This window comes from Bombina bombina, chromosome 3, assembly GCF_027579735.1.
Source record: "Bombina bombina isolate aBomBom1 chromosome 3, aBomBom1.pri, whole genome shotgun sequence".
In the NCBI taxonomy this organism is placed as follows: Eukaryota; Metazoa; Chordata; class Amphibia; order Anura; family Bombinatoridae; genus Bombina; species Bombina bombina.
The window spans coordinates 405,393,869-405,420,661 of record NC_069501.1 but is presented as its reverse complement, the minus strand read 5'-3'; the positions used below and the strand labels follow the sequence as shown (position 1 = coordinate 405,420,661).

The window sequence follows — 26,793 nt, the reverse complement described above, 5'->3', positions numbered from 1 at the left end:
TGTTTAATGACTTAAAGTCCACATGTTTTTAAGGTTATTTTTAAATACTGGGTTTTAAATAATTAAACTTTACAAACACCTTAAGGAATTATGTGAAGTCCTTCCTTTGTGCCCAATTTTTTCTTGTTTGCCCTCCATTCCTGAGTCAATTGACAATTTGGCCCTTTATAAGTAATTAGTTTGACACCCTTGGTTTAGATGGTCTGCATTGTCATCACTATAACACACAAGTACACACTGTCACTAAACATTCCTCCAGGATTTTGATATAGCTGCATAAATGTAGGTGGTAAGAAAATATTGATTTAAAAAAATAATAATAAATTGTATTCTATAATTTGATAATATAATCGTTAAACTGAGCATGCACAATAATTTAAAAGTTAGTATTTTCAGCATACAGATTTTTCTCATTAATTCTATATTTGTATTTATTTTTGGTATTCGGATTTTGCTTATGCTATAATTTTGTTCTGGAAAATAAGAAAACTTTATTATAAAGTAGCATATATTATATAATAGTATTACATAATATCAGAAACTTTACAAGGAAAACTTGTTTTTTTTGTTTTTTTGTTTTAGGGGTCAGTTGTCTTAATCCTAAAATATTTAATGGAGAAATCAAACAGGGAACAGCGTCATGCTTCCAGAATGGTTTAGAAAGCGGGTATAAAGTAATGGACCAAGTGAAAGTTGCATGCAATACTGGATACAGTTTGAAAGGAGATAATACAATAATTTGTGGATATGACTTACAGTGGTATCCCAGAATTCCTATCTGCCAGGGTTGTAAGTGATATTATATTTATCTAAGTCACATATGTTAAGATGTTTATCATGATTATAACATTGGATTGACTTTGACTGGGTTAGGTCACCAAACATACACTTGTATAATGTTCTTGCAACTAACAAAAAAAAATAGAATTTTTTTTTTTTTTTAAAGAAACAAACCTTTTTATTATTATTTAACTTTTACTGTTGCAAGTTTGTTTCTGTTGATACAGTTGTAAGCCCCAAATGATCCCTTTAGAGAGATACTCACATATTATGGAGCACACTATAGTGCTAATGAGGCAAGCTGGGTATATTATGGTGGCCCAGCGCACATAACACTCTGGCAAGCAGTGGATCAATGTAGTAAATAAAAGATAGGAGACTCCAGAAGTATATCAAAAATGAGTTTTATAAATATAAATAAATGAACATAAAAACAATCAGTAAAACACGCTACGCGTTTCTCAGAGCTCACCACTCTGTTTCCTCAGGCAAGAACTTGCCTGAGGAAACAGAGTGGTGAGCTCTGAGAAACGCGTAGCGTGTTTTACTGATTGTTTTTATGTTCATTTATTTATATTTATAAAACTCATTTTTGATATACTTCTGGAGTCTCCTATCTTTTATTTACTACATTGATCCACTGCTTGCCAGAGTGTTATGTGCGCTGGGCCACCATAATATACCCAGCTTGCCTCATTAGCACTATAGTGTGCTCCATAATATGTGAGTATCTCTCTAAAGGGATCATTTGGGGCTTACAACTGTATCAACTGATTTGCACTAGGAGTCGCCCTCTGTATATTTTTCCAGTTTTCCAGATCTTTTCCATTCAAGAGGAGCAGCCCTTCTCATGGTGCACAGTCAACTGGGACACTGATAAGTTTCCAGACCCTCTACCTAGGCATTATCGTTGCCTTCACTACATGTGAGTACAAAATCTGCGAATATATATTATCTACTTACAAAAATTGGCTACACTAGGAGGCGCCCTTTCTTTTTTTGTTTCAAGTTTGTTTCTGTGTATTTTTCATCTTTTGTTGTATGCATCTTATTTCCCTATAATTAATATGGTACTATGAAATCATCTGTTTTGATTAGGGTTGCACCGATACCGATACTAGTATCGGTATCGGTACCGATACCAAGTACTTGCATGAGTACTTGTACTCGTGCAAATGCACCGATACTTAAACCGATACCTCCACTTACTACCCATATGCTATCTTGTGGTGTTTTTTTCAAACTGCATGTTCCCATTTCATTTAAAGCTGTAGTGGAGACTAAACTAAAAATTGTTTACTACTGTTCTGCCAATACAAATTGCTCTTATTTGTATTATTGTAGGAGAGATCACTCTACTGCGTTCAGACAAACCCCTGAAGTACTGGGCAGTTAATAAACTGAGATTTCCAGCTCTGGCTAAAATGGCCCAAAAATATCTTTCTGCCCCATGCAGTAGTGTGGAAAGTTGAACCTCCTTACTGATAGCAAAAACAGACTTATAGCTGAACATGCAGAGATGCTTCTGTTCTGTTCCTTAAAAAGAACTTGCCACTAACTTTTGAAAAATTATTCTAATTGCTAGATTGCCTTTTATACTGCTAGTTCTCATCTTGCACAATTATGTTCAAAACATACTGTACTCTGAGGAACATCTTAGCTTATATAATTGCAGGAAGAGTACTCATAGGAAAAATTAAGTTAATCCCAATGAACACTCATCCTGCAATTATAGGACTAGATTTAGATTACATTTGATTGGTAAGCTTTACCAATGCTCTGTTCACATTTCCAACTCCATAGCCTTTAGTGGAGTAGGACGTGTAATGAGAGCATTGGTAAAGCTTACCAGTCAAATGTAATCTAGCCCATAGTGTTGTTCACCATGATTAAACAGTATTCTGTTCTATTTTTTACTGTATGGCACTTTTAATTGGTTGTAATTTTATATTTGTTATTTATTGTTGTTGTTAATATATTTTATTGTAATATTTGTATTTCTAAACATGTTCTGTTAACTTTGTGACAAATAAAGCCTGTTTTATTATGTCATAATGTCTTTTGAGCTACAGTCCTTCATAATTATAAAGAAGGAATCTTAAATAATTAGTCTGTATTGTGCTTGGTAAACTGTCACATGACATTAAAAAAAGTATCGGTAATTGGTATCGGCGAGTATTTGAAAACAAGTACTTGTACTCGGTCTTAAAAAAATGGTATCGGTGCAACCCTAGTTTTGATTCAACAATTTGGTAGTACATACCCCGTATTTTACTCAAGAAATACATTCCAGTTTGGAAAAATGTATTGGAAGTAAACATTTCTTCTAAACTTAAAAGGATAGGAAAGTTAAAATTAAACTTGCAGAAGTCAGATAGAGCATGTCATTTTAAGACACTTCTATTTTCAAATGTGCTTCATTCTCTTGGTATCCCTTATTAAAAAAACAATACACACTTAGCTAGCTTCTGATTGGTGTCTGCACACATTTGTCTCTTGTGATTGGCTAACTAGATGTGTTCAGCCAGCTGCCAGTAGTGCAATGTTGTTCCTTCAGCAAAGGATAACAAGAGAATGAAGCAAATTTGATAATAGAAGTAAATTGTAAAGTTCTGTAAAATTGTATGTTCTATCCAAATCATGAAAGAAAATGTTGGGGTTTTCTGTCCCTTTGAACAGGGTATTAAACACACAATTGAATTCCCACCAAATATTGTTTAACATGTACAAACTTTACTTTAAAAAAATGTATTGCAAAAAATGCAAACCATCATCTGAGCCTTCAGTGAGTCATAATCTTTTTGCTGGTGGTGTGTATATATGTGTATTTATGTATATGTTTTGGAAAAATTGAGCTAATAGACTTGACCCAGAGGTTGCCACAAAACCTTCAATTTGTAAAAAAGAGCAAAATCTGCAAAGCGCATTAAAGCAAAGCGCAATAAAACGAGGTGTGCCTGTACTAGTAAGAGCTTAGCATATAGTGTCCTAGGTCTAAACATATTTAGAAGCTGGAATTGTCCTGAATTAACGTTCTGCATCTACTGTCATTTTATGAAGCTACAGATTGGTAGAGATATATAAAATTACTTGCTTAAAGTATTTTTTAAACCACTGGCAATAATCACTGATGTTAGATATGTATGTATATAATATTATGGGTTATACTGTGTTACTAGACATGCTTGTAAAATAACTTTTGGTTAAAAAACTAGTAGAATTATTTTTTGTAAATAACTGTCAAATTATTTAATGCTAGATACAAGAGTAATTTTATGATCAGATACATAAACAACATAGACTAAACATAAATTAATTCAGGAAGAGAAGAGTCTTGCTCGGAAGAGCTTACAATTTACAGGTCAGGTTATAAAGTAGAGCAGAATAATTCTATTTAAAAAATGAATACACACACACACACACACACATATAAAAGGGTTGGTATATGCACTCTCACCACCGTCCTACAGCTGCCAGGGTGCTATTGATCTGCTTTATATATATATATATATATATATATATATATATACACACATACACACTCACCGGCCACTTTATTAGCTACACCTGTTCAATTGCATGGTAACACAAATTGCTAATCAGCCAATCACGTGGCAGCAACTCAATGCATTTAGGCATCTAGACGTGGTGAAGATGACTTGCTGAAGTTCAAACTGAGCATCAGAATAGGGAAGAAAGGGGATTTAAGTGACTTTGAACATGGCATGGTTGTTGATGCCAGACGGGCCGGTCTGAGTATTTAAAAAACTGCTGATCTACTAGGATTTTCCATGCACAACCATCTCTAGGGTTTACAGAGAATGGTCTGAAAAAAATAAATATCCAGTGAGCGGCAGTTGTGTGGACAAAAATGCCTTGTTGATGTCAGAGGTCAGAGTAGAATGGGCAGACTAGTTTGAGATGATAGAAAGGCAACAGTAACTCAAATAACCACTCGTTACATCCAAGGTATGCAGAATACCATCTCTGAATGCACAACCCGTCGAACCCTGAAGCAGATGGGCTAAAGCAGCAGAAGACTACAATGGGTGGCACTCCTGTCAGCTAAGAACATGAAACCGAGGCTACAATTCACACAGGCTCACCAAAATTGGACAATAGAAGACTGGAAAAATGTTGCCTGGTCTGATGAGTCTTGATTTCAGCTGTGACATTCAGATGGTAGGGTCAGAATTTGGCGTAAACAACATGAAAGCATGGATCCACCCTGCCTTGTGTCAACGATTCAGGCTGGTGGTGTTGGTGAAATGGTGTGGGGGAAATTTTCTTGGCACACTTTGGGCCCCTTAGTACCAATTGAGCATTATTTAAACACCACGGCCTACCTATTGTTGCTGACCATGTCCATTCCTTTATGACTACAGTGTACCCATCTTCTGATGGCAACCTCCAGCAGGATAATGCGCCATGTCACAAAGCTCAAATAATCTCAAACTGGTTTCTTGAACATGACATTGGGGCCCATTTATCAAGCTCCGTAAGATGCTTATGGGCCCGTGTTTCGACCGCTGCTCCATAACCCTGTCCGCCTGCTCTCATGAGGCGGACAGGAATCGCCGGAATTCAACCTGATTGAGTACGATCGGGTTGATTGACACAAGTCTGCAGGGGCGGCGTTGCACCAGCAGCTCTTGTGAGATGCTGGTAAAATGCTGAATACGGAGATCATATTGCTCTCCGCATTCAGCGTGGTCTTGTGGACCTGATCCACACTGTTGGATCAGGTCCGCAAGACCTATGATAAATAGGCCTTATTGAGTTCACTGTACTCCAATGGCCTCCACAGTCACCAGATCTCAATCCAATAGAGCACCTTTGGGATGTGGTCGAACAGGATTTTCGCATCATGAATGTGCAGCTGACAATTCTGCAGCAACTGCGTGATGCTATCATATATTAATATGGACCAAAATCTCTGAGGAATGATTCCAACACCTTGATGAATCTATGCCATGAAGAACTAAGGCAGTTCTGAAGGCAAAAGGGGGTCCCACCCTGTACTAGCAAGGTGTACCTAATAAGCCTTTGTACAGTATTTTTTTTTTATATTCGGGTTTATCTTCACAAGGATACAATTCATTATAAAGCATTTTCTGAAGTATAATCCATCCTTATGAAAAAGAACATAGTGATCATTTAGGTCAATCTTTCAACATTATTAAAACATAATGTCCTCAAATATATATAATAGTCCAATATGGTCTTCTTTTCTTCTCTTTTATGAAGGGTATGGTGGCGGGGGAGAGTAGTATGTAGAGAGGAAGGTGGGGGAATGAGGGGGAGGGAAATGGGTGGAGGGCCTCCTATTTATTTTGCGTATTGTGTCTATATCCAGGTTTCAAATATCATTGCTTTCTCTATCAGGTGGAGTCAAGGGATGCTTTGAATTGGTCCCAGTAAAATTCCATATTACGGTAGAATTCTAATTTATGTTTTTTATAGAACCCGTATTTCTAGTGCAAATAAATAATCTTTTCTAGAAAGCCACATCTGTCTCGTGGGTCACATAGTAATTTCCCACACTCTTGCTATAATAGATTTGGTGCTATTAATTGCTATCTGAAAGACCACTAGTCTGATTTTACAGAATTGGTTTCTGGTTAAATAATGCAGTCAAAGTATAACTATTGCCAAATAAATAAACTCCTAGTGACTCCACTTCTTTCCATATTAAATTTAATTCTTTGCATGTCCACCAGATATGAGTCATAGTATCCGCTTCTCCACGATCCCACCAGCATAGGCCATGGGATTGTGGATATATGGATTTCAGTCTGTGTGGTGTGAGGTACCATCTTGTTAATATTTTGAAATTTAGCTCTAAAATACTTACTGACCTGGATGCTTTATGTGTGCGATAGAACATTTGTGTCCATTGTTTAGGTTCTATATTCAGTGATAGTGCCTGATTCCACCTATTAATATATGTAGGTAGTAAAGTGTTCTTTAGTTTACTTAGTAATTTTCTCGCTATAGCTAGTGTGCCTCTGAATGGTGTGGTCATTAGACAAAGTCTTTCAAAATCAGTGGGGTCTCTTGGGAGGTTGTCCCTAAATGGGGAGGTGTGTAGGAGATGTGTTAATTGAGCATACTTTAACCAGTTTGTAAAAATCCCGCCCGTGACTTCTTGCAAGTCAGCTCTTGGTTTCAGTTTATTATTTTGTGTAAGTGAATGGGACCGAGATGCCTACTTCACCTCTTCCACTGTTTCCTATTTCTAGCCCTTTTTTGAATTCTGCGTTTAGGAGTTCAGGGATAGCGGGGATTTTATAGATGACAATCCTGTGTAGCAATAGAGTAATTTATCCCAATTCTGGAAAACTCATCGCAATAGCGTTATTTTTTGTATAATTGGTTGTCTATATTTTTGGAGTATCCAGCATAGTACTCCTACCTGTGGTGTCTTTAAGAGCTGTGAATCAAGGGATACCCATGCTTTTGATTTGGCTCTGGTATGCCATTCTAGTATTCTCTGTATTGTGACTGCTTGATAATATAATGCCATATTTGGTACGTCTAATCCCCCTTGATCAAGTGATCGGTATATAGTTGTCTTTGCTATTTGTAGGTTTATGTGGTCTCCATATGTAAAAGTTTATACTATCTTGTAATTTTTTAATAAATGAAGGGGATAGCGAGATTGGGGCATCCTGCATTACATATATAACTCTGGGTAAGAAATTAATTTTAACTGCTTGTACTCTGCCTCACCACCATATATAATGTTTGGGCCATTTATTTAGGTCTGCTTCTATATTTTTCATCAGTTTCTGATAATTAAATTAGAATAATTTTGTGGTTTGCGTAGCTATTTATTTAGTATTTTATTCACCTTGTGCCTAACAGAGCTACACTTAATACGTCATGATGCCACTGTTTTTTTTAGTCACTAATGATAACATTAAATATTTTTTTTATCTTTTTTTTTTTTAATTTAAAGGACAGTGTGCTGTAAAATGTTCTACCCTTTTAATTTGTTCCTAGTGACCAGTGTACCTGCTGGAGTGTATTAAATTGTTTTACAAATACATCCTTTACCTTTTCTTTTGGCATTTTAAATAGCTGTTTTTACCTATGGTATTCCCACCTATACTGAAAATAGCAATACTTTTAACTATTGGCTATTTAAAAAAGAGCTATATAAACATAACCAGCTGAAGAACTTACACTTCCAGATAAGTAATACAAATCATGTTCATTTTCAGTTGTTCTCTAAATATTAGGCTTTGTATACAGACAGAAATCAGATAAAGAAGCCTGTGTGTGTATAGAAAGTAATACAATAAGGAGACCTGATTCCCCTGAAAGCTGAATCCATTTTAATGGGTTGTGGTATCAAATAAGTAACCCAGTTAAATATAAATAAACCTAAATGAGCAATTTGCCGTGCAGAAGGTTGGTCTCCGCCCACAACGTGACATCACACGCTCAAATCCAATGATCATTTCACCAAATAGTCGCTTGGCTTTTTCAAGGATGTCCTTGTGCTGTTAATTGGGTCTTCTTATACTCATCTGTTTACTTCTTATTGGTCATTCTTAATAGTTAACATCTGGTGGGTTTTCTATTGTTCATTAAGTCCGTTTTGGTAATGTCTTTTGAAAATATGTTGTAAGGAAACTTTCCTTTATAGTTCATTAAAATACCACAATATATACAATATAATTGTTATCTTTCATCTGAAATATTTACATCAGAATATTCACAAATTGTTATAGTTACATATCTTATACCATAAAAGATTATTTACCATAAAAAATGGGTTTGAGGGGAGTCGAACTCATGACCTCAAGTCTTTAATAGTAGTAAAATAATCATCACAATAGTCTACTGGACTATTCTTATACTACAAATTCTATGATTCTATTAGGAACTTTAAGTTAAAATGCTATGTCTAATTTATATAGAATTTTTAAAGAAGTCGATTAAAGGACCATGATAACTAAATGTTGAAACACTTGAAAGTGATGCAGCATAGCTGTAAAAAGCTGACTAGAAAATATCACCTGAACATCTCTATGTAAAAAAGAAAGATATCTTACCTCAAAATATCCTAAGTATTCAAACCACATTGCAAAGGACTTTAAGCAGCAAATCAGGCAAGGGAGTGAGCTTCATGCACACTCAGATCATTTCCCTATTCAGTTTAAGGATGTTTACTATGAAATCTCATGACAGTTATGTGAAATCTTATGAGATCACAGTAAAAGAGCACTGCTGATTGACTGCTGTTCATTTCTTCATTTTTAATTTTTTTTTTTACCTCCTGCAGCTGGACTGCAGCTAAACATTTTTTTTATACAGAGCTTACTCTGGTGAGCTGAGGAAATTGTGAGGTAAAATATCTTCTTTTTTTACATAGAGATGCTCAAGTGATATTTTCCTGTCAGCTTTTTACAGTCATACTGCATCAGTTTCAAGTGATTTAGCATATTTGTATTATGTCCCTTTAACTTTTTTTAAAACTAGTACTAAAATTCCTTCTTTACATTCCATTTTAGAATTAGATTAGTGGACTAAAACATCACAGTTAATATGTTAGTTAAATGTGGTGTTGGGGTCATAAGTTAAATTCCTGATATTGACCCTTTATTAAAAGTAATAATTCCTGCTTCTTATATTAAAAGCCATAATTTATTCTTTGATTTCTAGCTTACAATTAGATCAGTGGACTAAAACATCATGTTTCAAATTTTAGTTGAATGTGGTTTTGGGGTCATAAGTTTGATCCCGGATATAAACTTTTTTTAATGTAATAATGTAAACCCCTGTGATTTTAACAAATGTTTTAATAAATTGTTTTAACATTCATCTGAGTTCACTTCTATCTGCTCCTGCTGGAGTCTCCCATTGCTCCTTTTATATCTAGAACTTGATGTAAAGCTCTGCAGTATGTGAGTATACAACTTACATGTGAATTAACCCTGTAGTCTCACAGGACTTTACCATCGGCAGCATTGTTCTGTTTTATTTGAGGTTAAACCTTAGAGTTCGACTGCAGCATTCATTTCCACTGAGAAGTAATCCCTGGGATCACTTATGCACATTTGGAGTTGGGATTTAGTCTCCAATTTACTTTTTTGGACATATCCTTTTTGCACGAAAGGAGCTTGATGGCCCGTGTTTCTGGCGAGTCTAAAGACCGCTGCTCCATAACCTGTCTGCCTGCTCTGAGCAGGCAGACAGACATCGCCACAATTCAACCCGATCGAGTACGATCGAGTTGATTGATACCCCCTGCTGGCGACCAAAGGGGCGGCGTTGCACCAGCAGCTCTTGTGAGCTGCTGGTGCAATGCTGAATACGGAGAGCGTATTGCTCTCCGTATTCAGCGAGGTCTGGCGGACCTGATCCGCACTGTCGGATCAGGTCCGCCAGACTTTGATAAATAGAGGCCATTGTCTTTTGTTTGTTATATGTATATGTATGTACTGTATATATAAATGTCTATATATGTGTACAGATGTATTTATATGTGTATATATGTATTTACAGACATATATACACATAGAATCACATAAATTCATATGTATACATATATAAACCTACAGTCATGGCCAAAAATATTGGCACCCCAGCATTTCTGTCAGATAATGCACCACTTCTCCCAGAAAATTGTTGCAATTACAAATATTTTGGCATTCTCATGTTTATTTTTATTTTGTTTGTATTGGTATGACACAAAAAAAGTGGGGAGAAAAAACATATCTGACTTATTCCATGCAAATCTCAAAAAATGGACTGGACAAAATTATTGTCACCTTCTCAAATTGTAAGAAATAATTGCATTTCAGGTTTGTGATGTCCCTGTAATTTGTAATTAAAGTCACCTGTATCAATTAACAGGTGCTGACAATATAGAAAACACACTGGCAACCAGTTAAAATGGTGAAAAATTGACTCAACCTTTCTGTTGTCTGTCTCTTTGCCACACTCAGCATGGAGAAGAGAAAGAGCAGCAAAGAATTGTCTGAGGATTTGAGAACAACAGTTGTGGGAAAGCATGGACAATCTCATGGTTACAAGTCAACCTCCAGAGATCTTAATGTTCCTGTGTCCACTGTGTGCAACATTTTCAAGAAGTTTTACAGCCCATGGCACTGTAGCTAATCTCCCTGGACGTGGATGAAAGAGAAAAATTGATCAAAGATTGCAACAAAGGATTGTTCAAATGGTGGATAAAGAACCTCAATCAACTTCCAGACAAATTCAAGCTGACCTTCAGGCACGGGGTACAAATGTGTCAGCTTGCACTGTACATCGTCATCTGAATGAAAAGGGATGCTATGGTAGGAGACCCAGGAGGACCCCACTAATGACACAGAAACAAAAAAGCCAGATTAGAGTTTGCCAAAACATACCTGAGGAAGCCAAAATCCTTTTGGGAGAATGTGCTGTGGACAGAGGAAACACAATTACAGCTTTTTGGTAAAGCCCATCATTCTACTGTTTTCATAAAAATAAATGAGGCTTTTAAGGAAAAGAATACAATCCCTAGAATTAAACATGGAGGTTCACTGATGTTTTTGGGGTTGCTTTGCTGCTTCAGGCAATGGATGTCTTGACTGTGTGCATGGCATAATGAAATCTGAAGACTACCAAATAACTCTGTGGTTGCAATGTAGGGCCCAGTGTCAGAAAGATGGGTCTCCTTCAGAGGTCATGGGTCTTAAAGCAGGACAATGGCCCAAAGCACATGTCAAAAAGCACCCATAAATGGTTTAAGACAAAGCGCTGGAGAGTACTGAACTGGCCAGCAATGAGTCCAGATCTCAATCCCATAGAGCACCTGTGGAGAGATCTCAAAACAGCAGATGGGAAAAGGAGCCCTTCCAAATTGAGAGACCTGGAGCAGTCGGCGAAAGAAGAGTGGTCCAAAATTCCAATAAAGAGGTTACTGGAATTGATGGTTACAAGGAAGTGATTGATGGTTAAACAAAAGAAATAAACATGAGAATGCCTAAACATTTGTAAATGCAACAATTTTCTGGGCAAAGTGGTGCATTATCTGACAGAAATTCAGGGGTGCCAATATTTTTGGCCTTGACCGTATATATAAGTACATTGGAGCCCTTTTTAGTAAAGTAGATGAAAACATGTAAAAGGATATTTATGCAATATTCATATTTAAGAAAAAGTTATACTGTGTATTTACAGTAAATATTTCCAATTCCAATGTTCTACACATAGTAAAATACGTTTTAAGTATTTATAAACAGTGGAGGCTCCTCCATAGGGGCAGCACCCCATCAGTTTTTTTGGCAAAAAATAAAATAAAATGCCAATGGGAGATGGGACTGTAAGATTACTAGTAGATTTTACATTTTTTTTTTTTCAGGAGTTTTCTTTTCTTCAGGTGAAGGTGGGGCAGGGAGTGAGTTTAAAATAATAATAAAAAGCTTATAGTAAAAAACACTCGCCTAGGTTACGAGTTTTGTGCTATAGAGGGTGCGAAACGAATGCAACAAAAGTTGCGTTATTTCACCCTCCATGTCGCTGCCATTACAAGTTTCTGAAATGCCTCTTTGTGCATGCGATATGGTGGCAATAAGCTCCATACCGCACAAAATCCAAGGGCTGAGAATACGTGCTTGTGCACGCTTTCCCCATAGACATCAATCAACCCCTGAAGTGCGGAATGGCGATCGTTTCAACCAGTCTCCAAAGCGCATGCGTCTATCTAGTTCACAACATAGTACTGAATGAATAACAATATTGTATTCATTCATTACTATGCGATTTGAGAACGAGAGCAGCAGCGTTTCTGACCTCCGCGATACGTCTTGAAATATCATAGCTATATTCCGATTGTAAGTATTTCTTTATTTCAGAAGTATAAACACAATCTTTATTATTTAAAATATGTATAATTAATATATTTAATGTGCTTTTACAATAGATTTAAAAAAAATTCTGAGATCGTTCTGCTTATTCTTCAATGCAATGATTCGATGTACCTAATATTTATATAACTGTTTTGCATAATATTAAAAAAAAAATTGGTTCATAATACTAAAATAATTATTGATATTCATAATTATGGTATTATTTACATGTATAATATCGATAAATATATAATTTATAGTTTGTATTTGTGTTTGCATTTTAAATAAAATCATGCATTATTATTTGTTTATTTGCATTGCAAAAACGTTTATTTGCATTGCAAAATAAAGCACACATTTTAGGAAAAATCATCTGTTTTAAAAATAATAATAATGAATTGTTCGTATTCATTTCAATAAGTATTTTTGTTTGCCCTTGAAACAGACCGAGGCACTTACATAGTAATCCGTGAGCAATGCGATGCGCTTCAATGTATCGAATACTGACTCAAAGCAGATGACGTTTCTGCTCAGTCAGTCTCAAATGTTATGCGCATGTGCGAATCGGGCACGCACATTTAACATAACACTAGAGATTTTAGATTTATCGCATGCACAGATCCCACAATAGGCCGATGACGTCGCTTCACGGCCTCCTAGCGGTCAGAATTTCAGTTGGCCTAAAAAGAAATGGGATCAGGACGTAATATGCACACAAAAAAAAGGTTGAATTTATCGTCTGTAAAATTCTGCTTTTATTTCAGGTAAAACTTGATTTTCACACAAGTAACAAAAAATTAATGAATGAAAGTCCTATTGATTTAGAACATAATGAGGCCCATTTATCAAGCTCCGTATGGAGCTTGAAGCTTGAAGGGCCGTGTTTCTGGCGAGTCTTCAGACTCGCCAGAAACACAAGTTATGGAGCTGCGGTCTAAAGACCGCTGATCCATAACCCTGTCCGCCTGCTCTGAGCAGGCGGACAGGAATCGCTGCAATTCAACCTGATCGAATACTATCGGGTTGATTGACACCTCCCTGGTGGCAGCCTATTGGCCGCGAGTCAGCAGGGGGCGGCGTTGCACCAGCAGCTCTTGTGAGCTGCTGGTGAAATGCTGAATGCGGAGAGCGTATTGCTCTCCGCATTCAGCGAGGTCTTGCGGACCTGATCCGGACTGTCGGATCAGGTCCGCAAGACCTTTCATAATTCGGCTTCATAATGTTAGTACAGTTAGCAATAGAGGAAACTTTACTTTCAGTCTAAAATTACAAAAAATAAAAAGTACTAAATAACGAAAAATAACAAATGAAATTATCAAACATAAAGACAATTACACCTAATCTAATAGCCCTATAAAAATAAAAAAAAACCCTAGCCTACAATAAACTACCAATAGCCATTAAAAGGGCCTTTTGTAGGGCATTCTCCTAAATAAATAATCAGCTCCTACCTTGAAAAAAAATACAAAGACCCCCAACAGTAAAACCCACCACCCAACCAACGCCCCAAAATAAAAACCTAACTCAACAAAAATCTAAGCTACCCATTGCCCTGAAAAGGGCATTCAGCTCTTTTAAAAAAGCCCAAACCCTAATCTAAAAAAAAAACACCCCAAAAAAGTAAAAAAAAAAACTAACACTAACCCTTGAAGATCCACTCAGTTTCTGAAGTCCGGACATCCATCCTCATCCAGGTGGTGAGAAGTCTTCATCCAGGCAGCATCTTCTATCTTCATCCCGGTTGCGTCTTCTATCTTCATCCCGGCAGTGCGGAGCGGATCCATCCTTGAAGATAACTGGCGGGAGCGTCCTCTTCATATGGTCACTGCCGTAAACTGGGTCTTTAATGCAAGGGAGCCTTTTCAAAATGGCATCCCTTGCAGAGAGCTACTGAAATCCTATTGGCTGATTTGAATAGCCAATAGAATTTCATTAGCTCTCATCCTATTGGCTGTTTTGAAATGCTAATAGGATTTCAGTAGCTCTCATCCTATTGGCTGATTTGAATTTCAAGAATCAAATCAGCCAATAGGAATGCATGGGATAAATAGATTTTTAATACATTACTTTATTGCGAGTTGGTGGTCAAATCTGTCTATTTACATTGAAAAATTGAGTGGTAGCGAGGTTTGGCAGATAAGTACGCTCGCAAGTTTAAAAATGCAGGTGTGAACATAGTTGACGGCTTTGTACATATCCGTGTGTGAGTTTTGACTAAAAAATATTTGTGGGCAGCTCGCTGACTGCTTAGTACATGGACCCCTTAGTCTCCATTAGGACTCCTAATCAAAAATGTTATTCTCATCGTTAGCTCAAATCAGCGCTCCCACTTGTCCATTAACTTTGCTAGACGGAGGCTTTTTGACCGCGTCGGGTAGCACGTGTATTACAAGTTGAAAGTAAAAAGTTTACACACGAGCCCTAACCCAATGCACGCATAAAGTAGAAACTTAGAATATCTTGAACATGTTAATGTATTCCCCCATAAACTTCAATGAAGCATTTAAACAAGTGTGCTAACCCAACATGAAATATGAATATTTCACATTGTGTTCTTCACATAAATGTTTATATATATATATATATATATATATATATATATATATATATATATCTGAGGTATAAAATAAATAAATAAAAAAGGTAGACATTTATATGAACTGGGTAGTGGCAGGCAGCTCCCAGTACCTAAGATGGCATATACTAGTTAGAGGGGGAAGAGTTAGAGAGCTGTTTGGGGGGATCAAAAGGGTGGGAGGGTAAGGGAGGAATCCTACACTGCATATTTTTTTTTTTTTTTGTTAAGATTGGATCAGGTAGGGATCAGTGGGTGGGAGGTATCAGATGGGAGGGTCATCTCTACACTACAGCTAAACTAAACCTTACAAGCTACCTGATTAATTTCATTCACTGCCTGAAATTTCAGAAGTGTGGTGTGTAGCTGCAATTAGCAGTCATCTAAATACCAAACAGCAATGGCAAAGCCATGGATGTCTGCTATTTCTAAACAAAGGGGATCCCAGAGAAGCTTTTACAACCATTTGTGTTATGACTGCATACGAGATATGTAAATAATTTCAGTGAGAACCCAAAGTTTGTGAAAAATGTAAAAAAATTTTTTAATTTGATAGCATTTGGTGGTGAAATGGTGGCATAAAATATACCAAAAATGGCCTAGATCAATACCTCGGGTTGTCTACTAAAAACGTAAATATATAGTTTTAATAGGTAAATAAAAAAAAAACAAGGCTCTCTTTCTGTTTAAATGTAGTGATAGCAAAAATGCTAAAAATGTTTTGGTCTTTTGATTAAGTTTATGTCTGAAATTCCTGGTCCGTAAGGAGTTAAAGTAAGGTTACACTGCACTATACATGTTTCCTATTCATTTTGCAGGTTGTACTGTACAAAACATGTTATTAATATTAAACACATTTTGTACAATGCAACCACTATATTAGAAGTATATCCGTACAGTACAATGTGAACATTAAAGGGACATTAAACACCTGATAAAAATTGCTGAAACCTACTTTTTCTTAGAAATAAAAATAAAATATTCACTGCTGTTTTTTTTTTATCTGTTCCTCTTACCCCAAACTTTTGAAAGGGATTGTTTTGAAATACAGTGTTGAGCCAGTGCTTGATTTCCTATGTAAGCTGCCATATTGTAGCATGCGTTACAGGGGCACAGTATTCACATGACACAGCATATTGATTGTTACATACAGTACTTAGAGGAATAACATTTGCCTGCAGCGTGTGAGCTGCAGTGTCTGAAGACACATATTTATTTCTCAGTCAGGGTGTAAATAGATTTTATTTCCCAGTCTACGTATATAATAGACATTATGCAGCAGGATTTAAATAAAATGCTAAGTACAGTACTTCTGTTTTTAACTCCCCCCCCCCCACAGTTTTATTTTTTTCAAACTCCCCACAAGTTTTATGCTCTAAGCAGAGGGATTCAGGCATTGTTATTATTGTCAATTACTGACATGCTCTGGGAGGGGGAGAGGGAGGAGGAAGCTCTCACGGCACGCTGTGAAGTTTATGCAGAAGAGTTCTGTTTTTCATTTCCTTTGCTCCTGGTAATCAGCTTAGCTTAGTGGTCGTTGTTTAGCAAGGAAGGATCGTATGCATTATTTATCAGTGTGATCTACTCCTGTCACACCCTCTGATCACACACAAGTTTGACTGTGTTCCAGCAGAGGGTGTGAGGATTGAGCTCGCATTCTATTGGCTATACCAATCAGCCAATAGAATGCAAGCTCAATCCTATTGGCTGATTGGATCAGCCAATAGGATGAAAGCTTAATCCTATTGGCTGATTGCAACAGCCAATAGGATTTTTTCACCTTTAATTCCTATTGACTGATAGAATTCTATCAGCCAATCGAAATGTAAGGGATGCCATCTTGGATGACGTCATTTAAAGGGAACTTCATTTTCCAGCGGCGATCGTAAGAAGAGGATGCTCCACGCCAGATGTCTTAAAGGTGGACTCGCTCCGCGCCGGATGGATGAAGATAGAAGATGCTGTCTGGATGAAGACTTCTGCCGGCTTCGATGAGGACTTCTGCCTGCTTGGATGAAGACTTCTGCCGCCTGGATGAGGATGGATGTCTGGTCTTCGAAAACTGTAAGTGGATCGTAGGGGGTTAGTGTTAGGTTTTTTTAAGGGTTTATTGGGTGGGTTTTATTTTTAGAGTAGGGTTTGGGCACCGTAAAAGAACTAAATGCCCTTTTAAGGGCAATGCCCATCCAAATGCCGATTTCAGGGCAATGGTTAGCTTAGGTTTATTTAGATAGAATTTTATTTGGGGGGTTTGGTTAGGTGGGCGGTAGGTTTTACTGTTGGGGGGTTGTTTGTTTGTTTTTTTACAGGTAAAAGAGCTGATTTCTTTGGGGCAATGCCCCGCAAAAGGCCCTTTTAAGAACTATTGGCAGTTTAGTGTAGGTTAGGGTTTTTTTTTTTTGGGGGGGGGGGGGGCTTTTTTATTTTGATAGGGCTATTAGATTAGGAGTAATTCGTTTTTATTTTTGATCATTTCATTTTTTATTTTGTGTAATTTAGTGTTTTTTTTTGTAATTTAGATAATTGTATTTGATTAATTTAATTTTTTTATTTTATTGTAATGTTAGTTTTTTGTGTAAGGCAGGGTTTATTTTTATTTTACAGGTAACTTTGTATTTATTTTAACTAGGTAGTTAGTAAATAGTTAATAACTATTCACTAACTAGTCTACCTAGTTAAAATAAATACAAACTTAACTGTGAAATAAAAATAAAACCTAAGTTAGCTACAATGTAACTATTGGTTATTTTGTAGCTAACTTAGGTTTTATTTTACAGGCAAGTTTGTATTTAGTTTTAAATAGGTTATTTAGGTAATAATTGTAAGTTTTATTTAGATTTATTTTAATTATATTTAAGTTAGGGGGTGTTAGGGTTACGTTAGGGTTAGGTTTAGGGGTTAATATATTTATGTAGTGATGCGGGAGGGTGGCAGTTTAGGGGTTAATATGTTTATTATAGCGGCGGTGTGGGCAGATGGCAGATTATGGGTTAATAATATTTTTTATTTTAAATAGTGTTTGTGATGCGGGAGGGTGGCAGTTTAGGGGTTAATAGGTTTATTATAGTGGCGACGATGTCCGGGAGCGGCGGAATATGGGTTAATACATTTTTTAAGTGGCGGCAATGTTCGGAGCAGCAGATTAGGGGTTAATTAATTTATCATAGTGTTTGCGATGCGGGAGGGCCTCGGTTTAGGGGTTAATAGATCGTTTATGGATGTTTAGTGTACTTTGCAGCAGTTTAGTTATGAGTTTTATGCTACAGATTTGTAACGTAACACTCATAACTACTGACTCTAGATGGCGGTACGGATCTTGTGGTAATAGATTGTACCGCTCACTTTTTGGCCTCCCAGGCAAGCTCGTAATACCGGCACTATGGAAGTCCCATTGAAAAAGGACTTTTTTAAATGTGCGGTACTGACGTTGCGTGATGGCCAAAAAGGTGTGCGGAACACCTATACCTACAAGACTTGTGATAGCGGCGTTAGGGAAAAAGCAGCGTTATGAAGCATAAAGATGATGTTTCACTCATAACGCCAAATTCGTAATCTAGCTGATTGAAATTTAGAGAGCTTTTTCTTCCAATGGCAATAGGTCTCTCTACTAAGCAAGTGACGTGTTTATTTTACTGTAACCCTTTGTACTATTTTACCTGTACTGTTCCCTTCCTAATAATGAATATCATGTTATTAGCAATTTAGCATTATGCTATTGAGAGAGCTACTGCTGCTGCTGTTTGTCCTGCATTTTGTGTAGTATTTATTTTTTTAGCTTGAATCTCCCTGAATACAGGTAGAATTCATTCTTACATTTTAAATTTGGTAAACTCCCAAGGGCGTTGGAACTACCATTAAACAGCATTATTCTTTAATGTACAGTAGCTCCAATGAGTCCTTCTATTGGGATTAAACATGGCTCTCTTCAACCGTAATAATAAAATAAATAGGACACCATCATATTTACTAATGTACCATAGCCATATTTACAGAAGTATAGTTTGTATTAATTTGAGCTTTCACATTACTTTTATTAGGGCTTGACTGCACATATCCAGCTATTGAGAATGGTCGCATTGTTCTTAAGAATGGGAAGGAATATGTTCCTGAAGATGTTGGCCATGGCTTTGATTGGGGGGACACTGTCCAATTACAGTGTGATTCTGGCTATGTAATGCAAGGAGATGCCAACAGTTATTGTGCTTTCCGCTGGAAATGGTCACCGGAACTGCCAAAGTGTGTTCTTTGTGAGTATCTTCTTGCTATATAAGTTAACAAATTCTCTGGTAGGAGTTATGTTTTAGAATATATTATTTATTTAATGTTGAAAAATCACTTATTGTAATTGAGGCCGAGTCATATACATTTAACTATACCATCCTTTTGAACAGTTTAGCACTATGGGGTCGATTTATCAAATATCTGGTGGACATGATCTGCTTTATCATAGATCATGTCCGCCACTGACACTTGATAAATCGGCCGCATTGCCTTTTTTTCTGCTGAGCCATTTGATGCCCTTGTTTTAAAGACATTTTTAGTCGTTTACACTGATTGCATTCAATTTTTTCTGTGAGATACCCATACAAATCATACCTTGATTTTTCAGCACACCAAGCAGTTTTATAAAATAGTTTTTCAGAAATATAATAGGAAAAAAAAGTTGACATGTGCGCAGGCAAGAAGTTTGTTTGGCAGCAGAGGTACGGCCAGAAGCCTCAAACACATCAGAAAAAGCAGAGATAAAATCATCAGCATCATGCAGGAGTGGAGTGTCCTGTTCCAGAAGAGGAGAGACCTAGGCTAGGGCCTTGTCTTTCAGCAAGGAAATGATAAAGGTGACCCTTGACTGGGGAGACTGAAAGGTGTGGGGATCATTACGGAAGTGCAGCCTGCATTGGTTAAGGAAACCCCTGCAATCCATAGTACCTTCATACTTGTCAGGCAAAGGTATCCGGGGTATGCTTCCAGAAGCAGAGGGAGAAGCCATAGTACTAGGAGCAGGGACTGGCGGTGCAACAACATGAGTGGTACTCCTCGAGGTGACTAGTAAGGAGAGTTGAGCGGTGATAGCCTCCAGCTTGGAATCCATATTCTGCAATTGTGTAGTATGGGTTCCCAACATCTGTCCTTGAAGATAAACAGCTCGTGCCACCTCATCCGGTTCCATGGCCCAAGTATAATGTGAGGCTTGTGGGATACTCCTCTATCAGACCGAACTCGGCCAGTAGTCTTGTTATCCCGGCGTCGAGTCGGAAAGATAGGGAATATCCCAGAGCAGAGAATATCAGGAAAACGAGGAGAGCAGCACTCACCACAGGCAGGACAGCACAAGGCAAATAGGCAGACAGGATACAGCAAGCAGAAAAGCAGACCCGCAATTCAGGGGTTAACCAGGTAGCGTAGTAAGACAGGCAGGGATTCGGCAACAAGGTATCAGTCCAGCAGAGTAGGGGTTAACCAGGTAGCATAGTAAGACAGGCAAGGTTTCGGCAACAAGGTATCAGTCCAGCAGATTAGGGGTTAACCAGCTAGTGTAGTGAGACAGGCAGGGTTCAGTAACAAGTATCAGTCCAGCGGATTTAATGTTAACCAGTTAGCGTAGTGAGACAGGAAGGGTTCAGTAACAAGTATCAGTCCAGCAGATTTAGGGTTAACCAGTTAGTGTAGTGAGACAGGCAGGGTTCAGTAACAAGTATCAGTCCAGCAGCTTAAGGGTTAACCAGTTAGCGTAGTGAGACAGGCAGGGTTCAGAAACAAGTATAATCCAGCAAACGATCTGTCACTCCCAGGAGCACAAGAAGTAGCACCTATACTTGGACAGTGACAGGTCGTTTGCTGCCCGTTAACCTTGGCAAGGCGCCAAGAGACCGGCCGGCATCAGGAGCGTGCGGCAATGACGTCAGCACCACACGCATACTGAGCCGACACAGCCCTAGGCAACGAGCATGGAGAGGACACCGCACCCCTAGCAACGGCACGGCGTGACATTAAGCACCTTCCAATGGTCCACAGCCCGATCTTTCCTATTTACCCGAGGGCTGGACAAAACACTTTATTCACATCCTATAACTGTAAAACAATTCAAATCTATCATCTGATTATTTAAACTAATTCAAAACTCTGCAATTTCACCAAACATTCTATGGGGGTACATTAATGTGTCATAAGTTTGAGGAATTTACCAAATGTAAGGCCCAAAACAGGAGAGGGGTAAGCAGCAGTACTGAAGAAAGTTTTTAAAGAATGGGAAAATAAACAGCTTTTAGGAAGGTCATCAAACACAATGGCCTCTATTTATCAAGCCGTCGACTTTCTTGCATTCGACGGCACCAATACGCTCGCCTAAGATCGTCTAACATCGCTGCCGCGGACCTGAATACGTTCTCCAAAATTATCAAAAAAGCTGTCAAAAAGCCGCGCACCAAGTACTGTGCGATGAGCAGCGGACTGTTATTTACTAACAGTCATCGATCTCGCTGCTCTTCTGCTTTTTTACAGCTTTCTTGGTACCCTGTCACTAAACACCCACACTGTACTATACTGTTTAGCCCCAAAACAGCCGCTCCCGGAGCCCACCGCAATTCTAATAAATGTATTAACCCCTAAACCGCTGCTCCCGGAGCCCACCACAACTCTAATAAATGTATTAACCCCTAAACCGCCGCTCCCGGAGCCCACTGCCACCTACATTATACATATTAACCCCTAATCTTCTGCCCCCTATACCGCCACCACCTACATAAAGTTATTAACCCCTATCCTGCCACTCCTGGACCCCGCTGCAACTAAATAAAGTGTTTAACCCCTAAACTGCCACTCCCGGAGCCCACCGCCACCTACATTATATTTATTAACCCCTAATCTGCCCCCCTACACCACTGCCACCTACATTATATTTATTAACCCCTAATCTGCCCTCCCCTACACCGCCGCCACTATATTAAATGTATTAACCCCTAAACCTAAGTCTAACACTAACCCTAACACCCCCTAACTTAAATATAATTTAACTAAATCTAAATAAATTATTCCTATTTAAAACTAAATGCTTACATATAAAATAAACCCTAAGATAGCTACAATATAACAAATAGTTACATTGTAGCTAGCTTAGGGTTTATTTTTATTTTACAGGCAACTTTGTATTTATTTTAACTAGGTACAATAGTTATTAAATAGTTATTAACTATTTAATAACTACTTAGCTAAAATAAATACAATTTTACCTGTAAAATAAATCCTAACCTAAGTTACAATTACACTTAATACTACACTATCATTAAATTAATTACCTAAACTAACTACAATTAAATAAAATTAAATAAAATTATCTAAAGTACAAAATTACAGAAAATAATAAAATAATTACAAGTTTTTTTTAAACTAATTACACCTAATCTAATACCCCTAATAAAATAAAAAAGCCCCCCATAATAATAAAAAGCCCTACCCTATACTAAATTACAAATAGCCCTTAAAAGGGTCTTTTGTGGGGCATTGCCCCAAATTAATCAGCTCTTTTACCTGTAAAAAAAGTACAATGCCCCCCCACCAACATTAAAACCCACCACCCACACACCCAAGCCTACTCTAAAACCCACCCAATCCCCCCTTAAAAAAAACTAACACTAACCCCTTGAAGATCACACTACCTTGAAGATCACACTACTCACCCAACCGGGCCGAAGTCCTCCACAAAGCCGGCAGAAGAGGTCCTCCAGACGGGCAGAAGTCTTCATCCAAGTCGGCCAGAAAAGGTCCTCCAGACAGGCAGAAGTCTTCATCCAGGCGGCATCTTCTATCTTCATCCATCCGGCGCGGAGTGGCTCCATTTTCAAGACATCCGACGCGGAGCATCCTCTTCCAATGACATCTGACGACGGAATGAAGGTACCTTTAAGTGACGTCATCCAAGATTGTAACAGCCAATAGAATGCGAGCTCAATCCTATTGGCTGATTGGATCAGCCAATAGGATTGAACTTCAGTCCTATTGGCTGATTGCATTAGCCAATAGGATTTTTCCTACCTTAATTCCGATTGGCTGATAGAGTTCTATCAGCCAATCAGAATTCAAGGGATGCCATCTTGGATGATGTCATTTAAAGGACCATTCATTCAGTCGTCGGATGTCATTGGAAGAGGATGCTCCGCGTCGGATGTCTTGAAGATGGAGCCACTCCACGTCAGATGGATGAAGATAGAGATGCCACCTGGATGAAGACTTCTGCCCGTCTGGAGGACCTCTTCTGGCCGGCTTGGATGAAGACATTTGCCCGTCTGGAGGACCACTTCTGCCTGCTTTGTGGATGACTTCGGCCCGGTTGGGTGAAGACGTCTCAATGTAGGGTGATCTTCAAGGGGTTAGTGTTAGGTTTTTTAAGGGGGGATTGGGTGGGTTTTAGAGTAGGGTTGGGTGTGTGGGTGGTGGGTTTTACTGTTGGGGGGTATTGTACTATTTTTACAGGTAATAGAGCTGATTACTTTGGGGCAATGCCAAGCAAAAGGCCCTTTTAAGGGCTATTTGTAATTTAGTATAGGGTTGGGCTTTTTATTATTTTGGGGGGCTTTTTTATTTTATTAGGGGGATTAGATTAGGTGTAATTAGTTTAAAATGTTTTTAATTATTTTATTATTTTCTGTAATTTAGTGTTTGTTTTTGTACTTTAGATAATTGTTTTTTAATTGTAATTAATTGTAGTTAGTTTAGGGAATTTATTTAATTATAGTGAAGTGTTAGGTGTAATTGTAACTTAGGTTAGGTTTTATTTTACAGGTATATTTGTATTTATTTTAACTAGGAAGTTATTAAATAGTTAATAACTATTAAATAACTATTCTACCTAGTTAAAATAAATACAAAGTTGCCTGTAAAATAAAAATAAATCCTAAGATAGCTACAATGTAAGTATTAGTTATATTGTAGCTATCTTAGGGTTTATTTTATAGGTATATAATATAAGTATTTAGTTTTAAATAGGAATAATTTATTTAATGATAGTAATTTTATTTATATTTATTTAAATTATATTTAAGTTAGGGGGTGTTAGGGTTAGGGTTAGACTTAGGTTTATGGGTCAATAAATTTAATATAGTGTCAGCGACGTTGGGGGCGGCAGATTAGAGGTTAATAAATGTAGGTAGGTGGCAGCAGTGTAGGGGGGCAGGTTAAGGGTTAATAAATATAATGTAGGTGGCGGTGGTGTAGGCAGATTAGGGGTTAAACACTTTATTAGAGTTGCGGTGGGCTCCGGGAGCGGCGGTTTAGGGGTTAATACATTTATTAGAGTTGCGGCGGTGTAGGGGGGGGCAAATTAGGGGTGTTTAGACTCAGGGTACATGTTAGTGTGTTAGGTGTAGACATTTCCCATAGAAATCAATGGGATATCGGGCAGCAGCGAACATAAGCTTTCGCTGCTTTCAGACTCATTGATTCCTATGGTATCTGCCGCCTTCAGGGCGGCGGATTGAAAACCAGGTATGCTGGGCCGGAAAAGTGCCGAGCGTACCTGGTAGGAATTTGATAACTTCCAAAAGTAGTCAGATTGTGCCGAACTTGCATTCAGAACATCTGTAGTGACGTAAGCATCGATCTGTGTCGCACTGAGTCCGGCGGATCGTATGTTACGTCACTAAATTCTACTTTTGCCGGTCTGTAGGGTTTGATAACTAAGGCGAATCAGGCTCACCACAAATACGCTCCGGAATTCCAGCGTATTTGCGGATGACAGCTTGATAAATAGAGGCCAATTTGTCAACATTAACATGGTCTTAGGCACAAGCCTCTAGTGCAACTCCCCTGGACAGAGCAACTATCTCTTCCCTAATAAATCATCTATTACTCTTTCATTGTCTGTCTTCTGCTGCTGCTGGTGACAACCATTTAGTATGAGATGAGCTTATTCAACTGCAATTGTATGTATGTATTGGGTAGTTGTAAAGCACGGCTAATCACCCATAAGGGTCTCAAGACACTGCTTATTTTATCAACCTCGGAAGGACGAAAGGCTGAGTGGACCTCGTCGGGGATCGAATCTGCAACCCTCGGGTTGCTACAGAGCTCAGCCGCAGTGCATTAGCATGCAGAGCTATCTGTCCGGCATGTAAAATATACAGGTAATCAGAAAAAAATATGGTAGTAGTGGAAATGATGCTGGCACTAGGGTAAACAATGGTGCTGGTGTTTTTTAAAGTAGACTTTAACCCTTAAATGACCAAGGTTTTTCCCAGTTTCTGTGCTTAAATGACACAAGCTATTTTGCTCACTGTTGGTTTCACCTTAATTATCTGCTCTCTAGTTAAGTGCACCCATACATATAATACACATAGGGCTAGATTACAAGTGGAGTGCTAAATTATTGCACTCCCGCAAACGGGCAAATTTGCGCAAGGTAGCGCAATAATAAACCAGCCATTACAAGTGGCTGGTTATTGCTACAGCGACCTTGCATTAGCAATTAGCACTACGAAGATTAACCAGAGATTAGATCTCTGGTTAATTTTCTAAAAGCGCCCCAAATACCCTTAAAATAGAGGGCATTGTAGTATCAGTCCAGCAGAGTAGGGGTTAACCAGGTAGCGTAGTAAGACAGGCAAGGTTTCGGCAAAAAGGTATCAGTCCAGCAGATTAGGGGTTAACCAGCTAGTGTAGTGAGACAGGCAGGGTTCAGTAACAAGTATCAGTCCAGCGGATTTAATGTTAACCAGTTAGCGTAGTGAGACAGGCAGGGTTCAGTAACAAGTATCAGTCCAGCAGATTTAGGGTTAACCAGTTAGTGTAGTGAGACAGGCAGGGTTCAGTAACAAGTATCAGTCCAGCAGCTTAAGGGTTAACCAGTTAGCGTAGTGAGACAGGCAGGGTTCAGAAACAAGTATAATCCAGCAAACGATCTGTCACTCCCAGGAGCACAAGAAGTAGCACCTATACTTGGACAGTGACAGGTCGTTTGCTGCCCGTTAAAATAACCTTGGCAAGGCGCCAAGAGACCGGCCGACATCAGGAGCGTGCGGCGATGACGTCAGCACCACACGCATACTGAGCCGACACAGCCCTAGGCAACGAGCATGGAGAGGACACCGCGCCCCTAGCAACGGCACGGCGTGACATTAAGCACCTTCCAATGGTCCACAGCCCGATCTTTCCTATTTACCTGGGGGCTGGACAAAACACTTTATTCACATCCTATAACTGTAAAACAATTCAAATCTACCATCTGATTATTTAACCTAATTCAAAACTCTGCAATTTCACCAAACATTCTATGGGGGTACATTAATGTGTCATAAGGGGGAGGAATTTACCAAATGTAAGGCCCAAAACAGGAGAGGGGTAAGCAGCAGTACTGAAGGAGGTTTTTAAAGAATGGGAAAATAAACAGCTTTTAGGAAGGTCATCAAACACAATGGCCTCTATTTATCAAGCCGTCGACTTTCTTGCATTCGACGGCACCAATACGCTCGCCTAAGATCGTCTAACATCCCTGCCGCGGACCTGAATACGTTCTCCAAAATTATCAAAAAAGCTGTCAAAAAGCCGCGCACCAAGTACGGTGCGATGAGCAGCGGACTGTTATTTACTAACAGTCATCAA

At 38.3% G+C, this 26,793-nt stretch overlaps 1 protein-coding gene across 3 annotated transcripts in view; it reads left to right on the top strand.

The window, feature by feature from the left end:
- The window catches only part of LOC128653352 (sushi, von Willebrand factor type A, EGF and pentraxin domain-containing protein 1), a 260,201-nt gene that overhangs the window by 182,989 nt on the left and 50,419 nt on the right, over window positions 1-26,793 (top strand). For all 3 annotated transcript variants that reach the window (XM_053706580.1, XM_053706581.1, XM_053706579.1), the window contains 2 exons: window positions 583-789; window positions 19,239-19,448. In XM_053706580.1, the coding sequence (XP_053562555.1) occupies window positions 583-789; window positions 19,239-19,448 (417 nt within the window). The remainder of the gene's footprint in view (window positions 1-582; window positions 790-19,238; window positions 19,449-26,793) is intronic.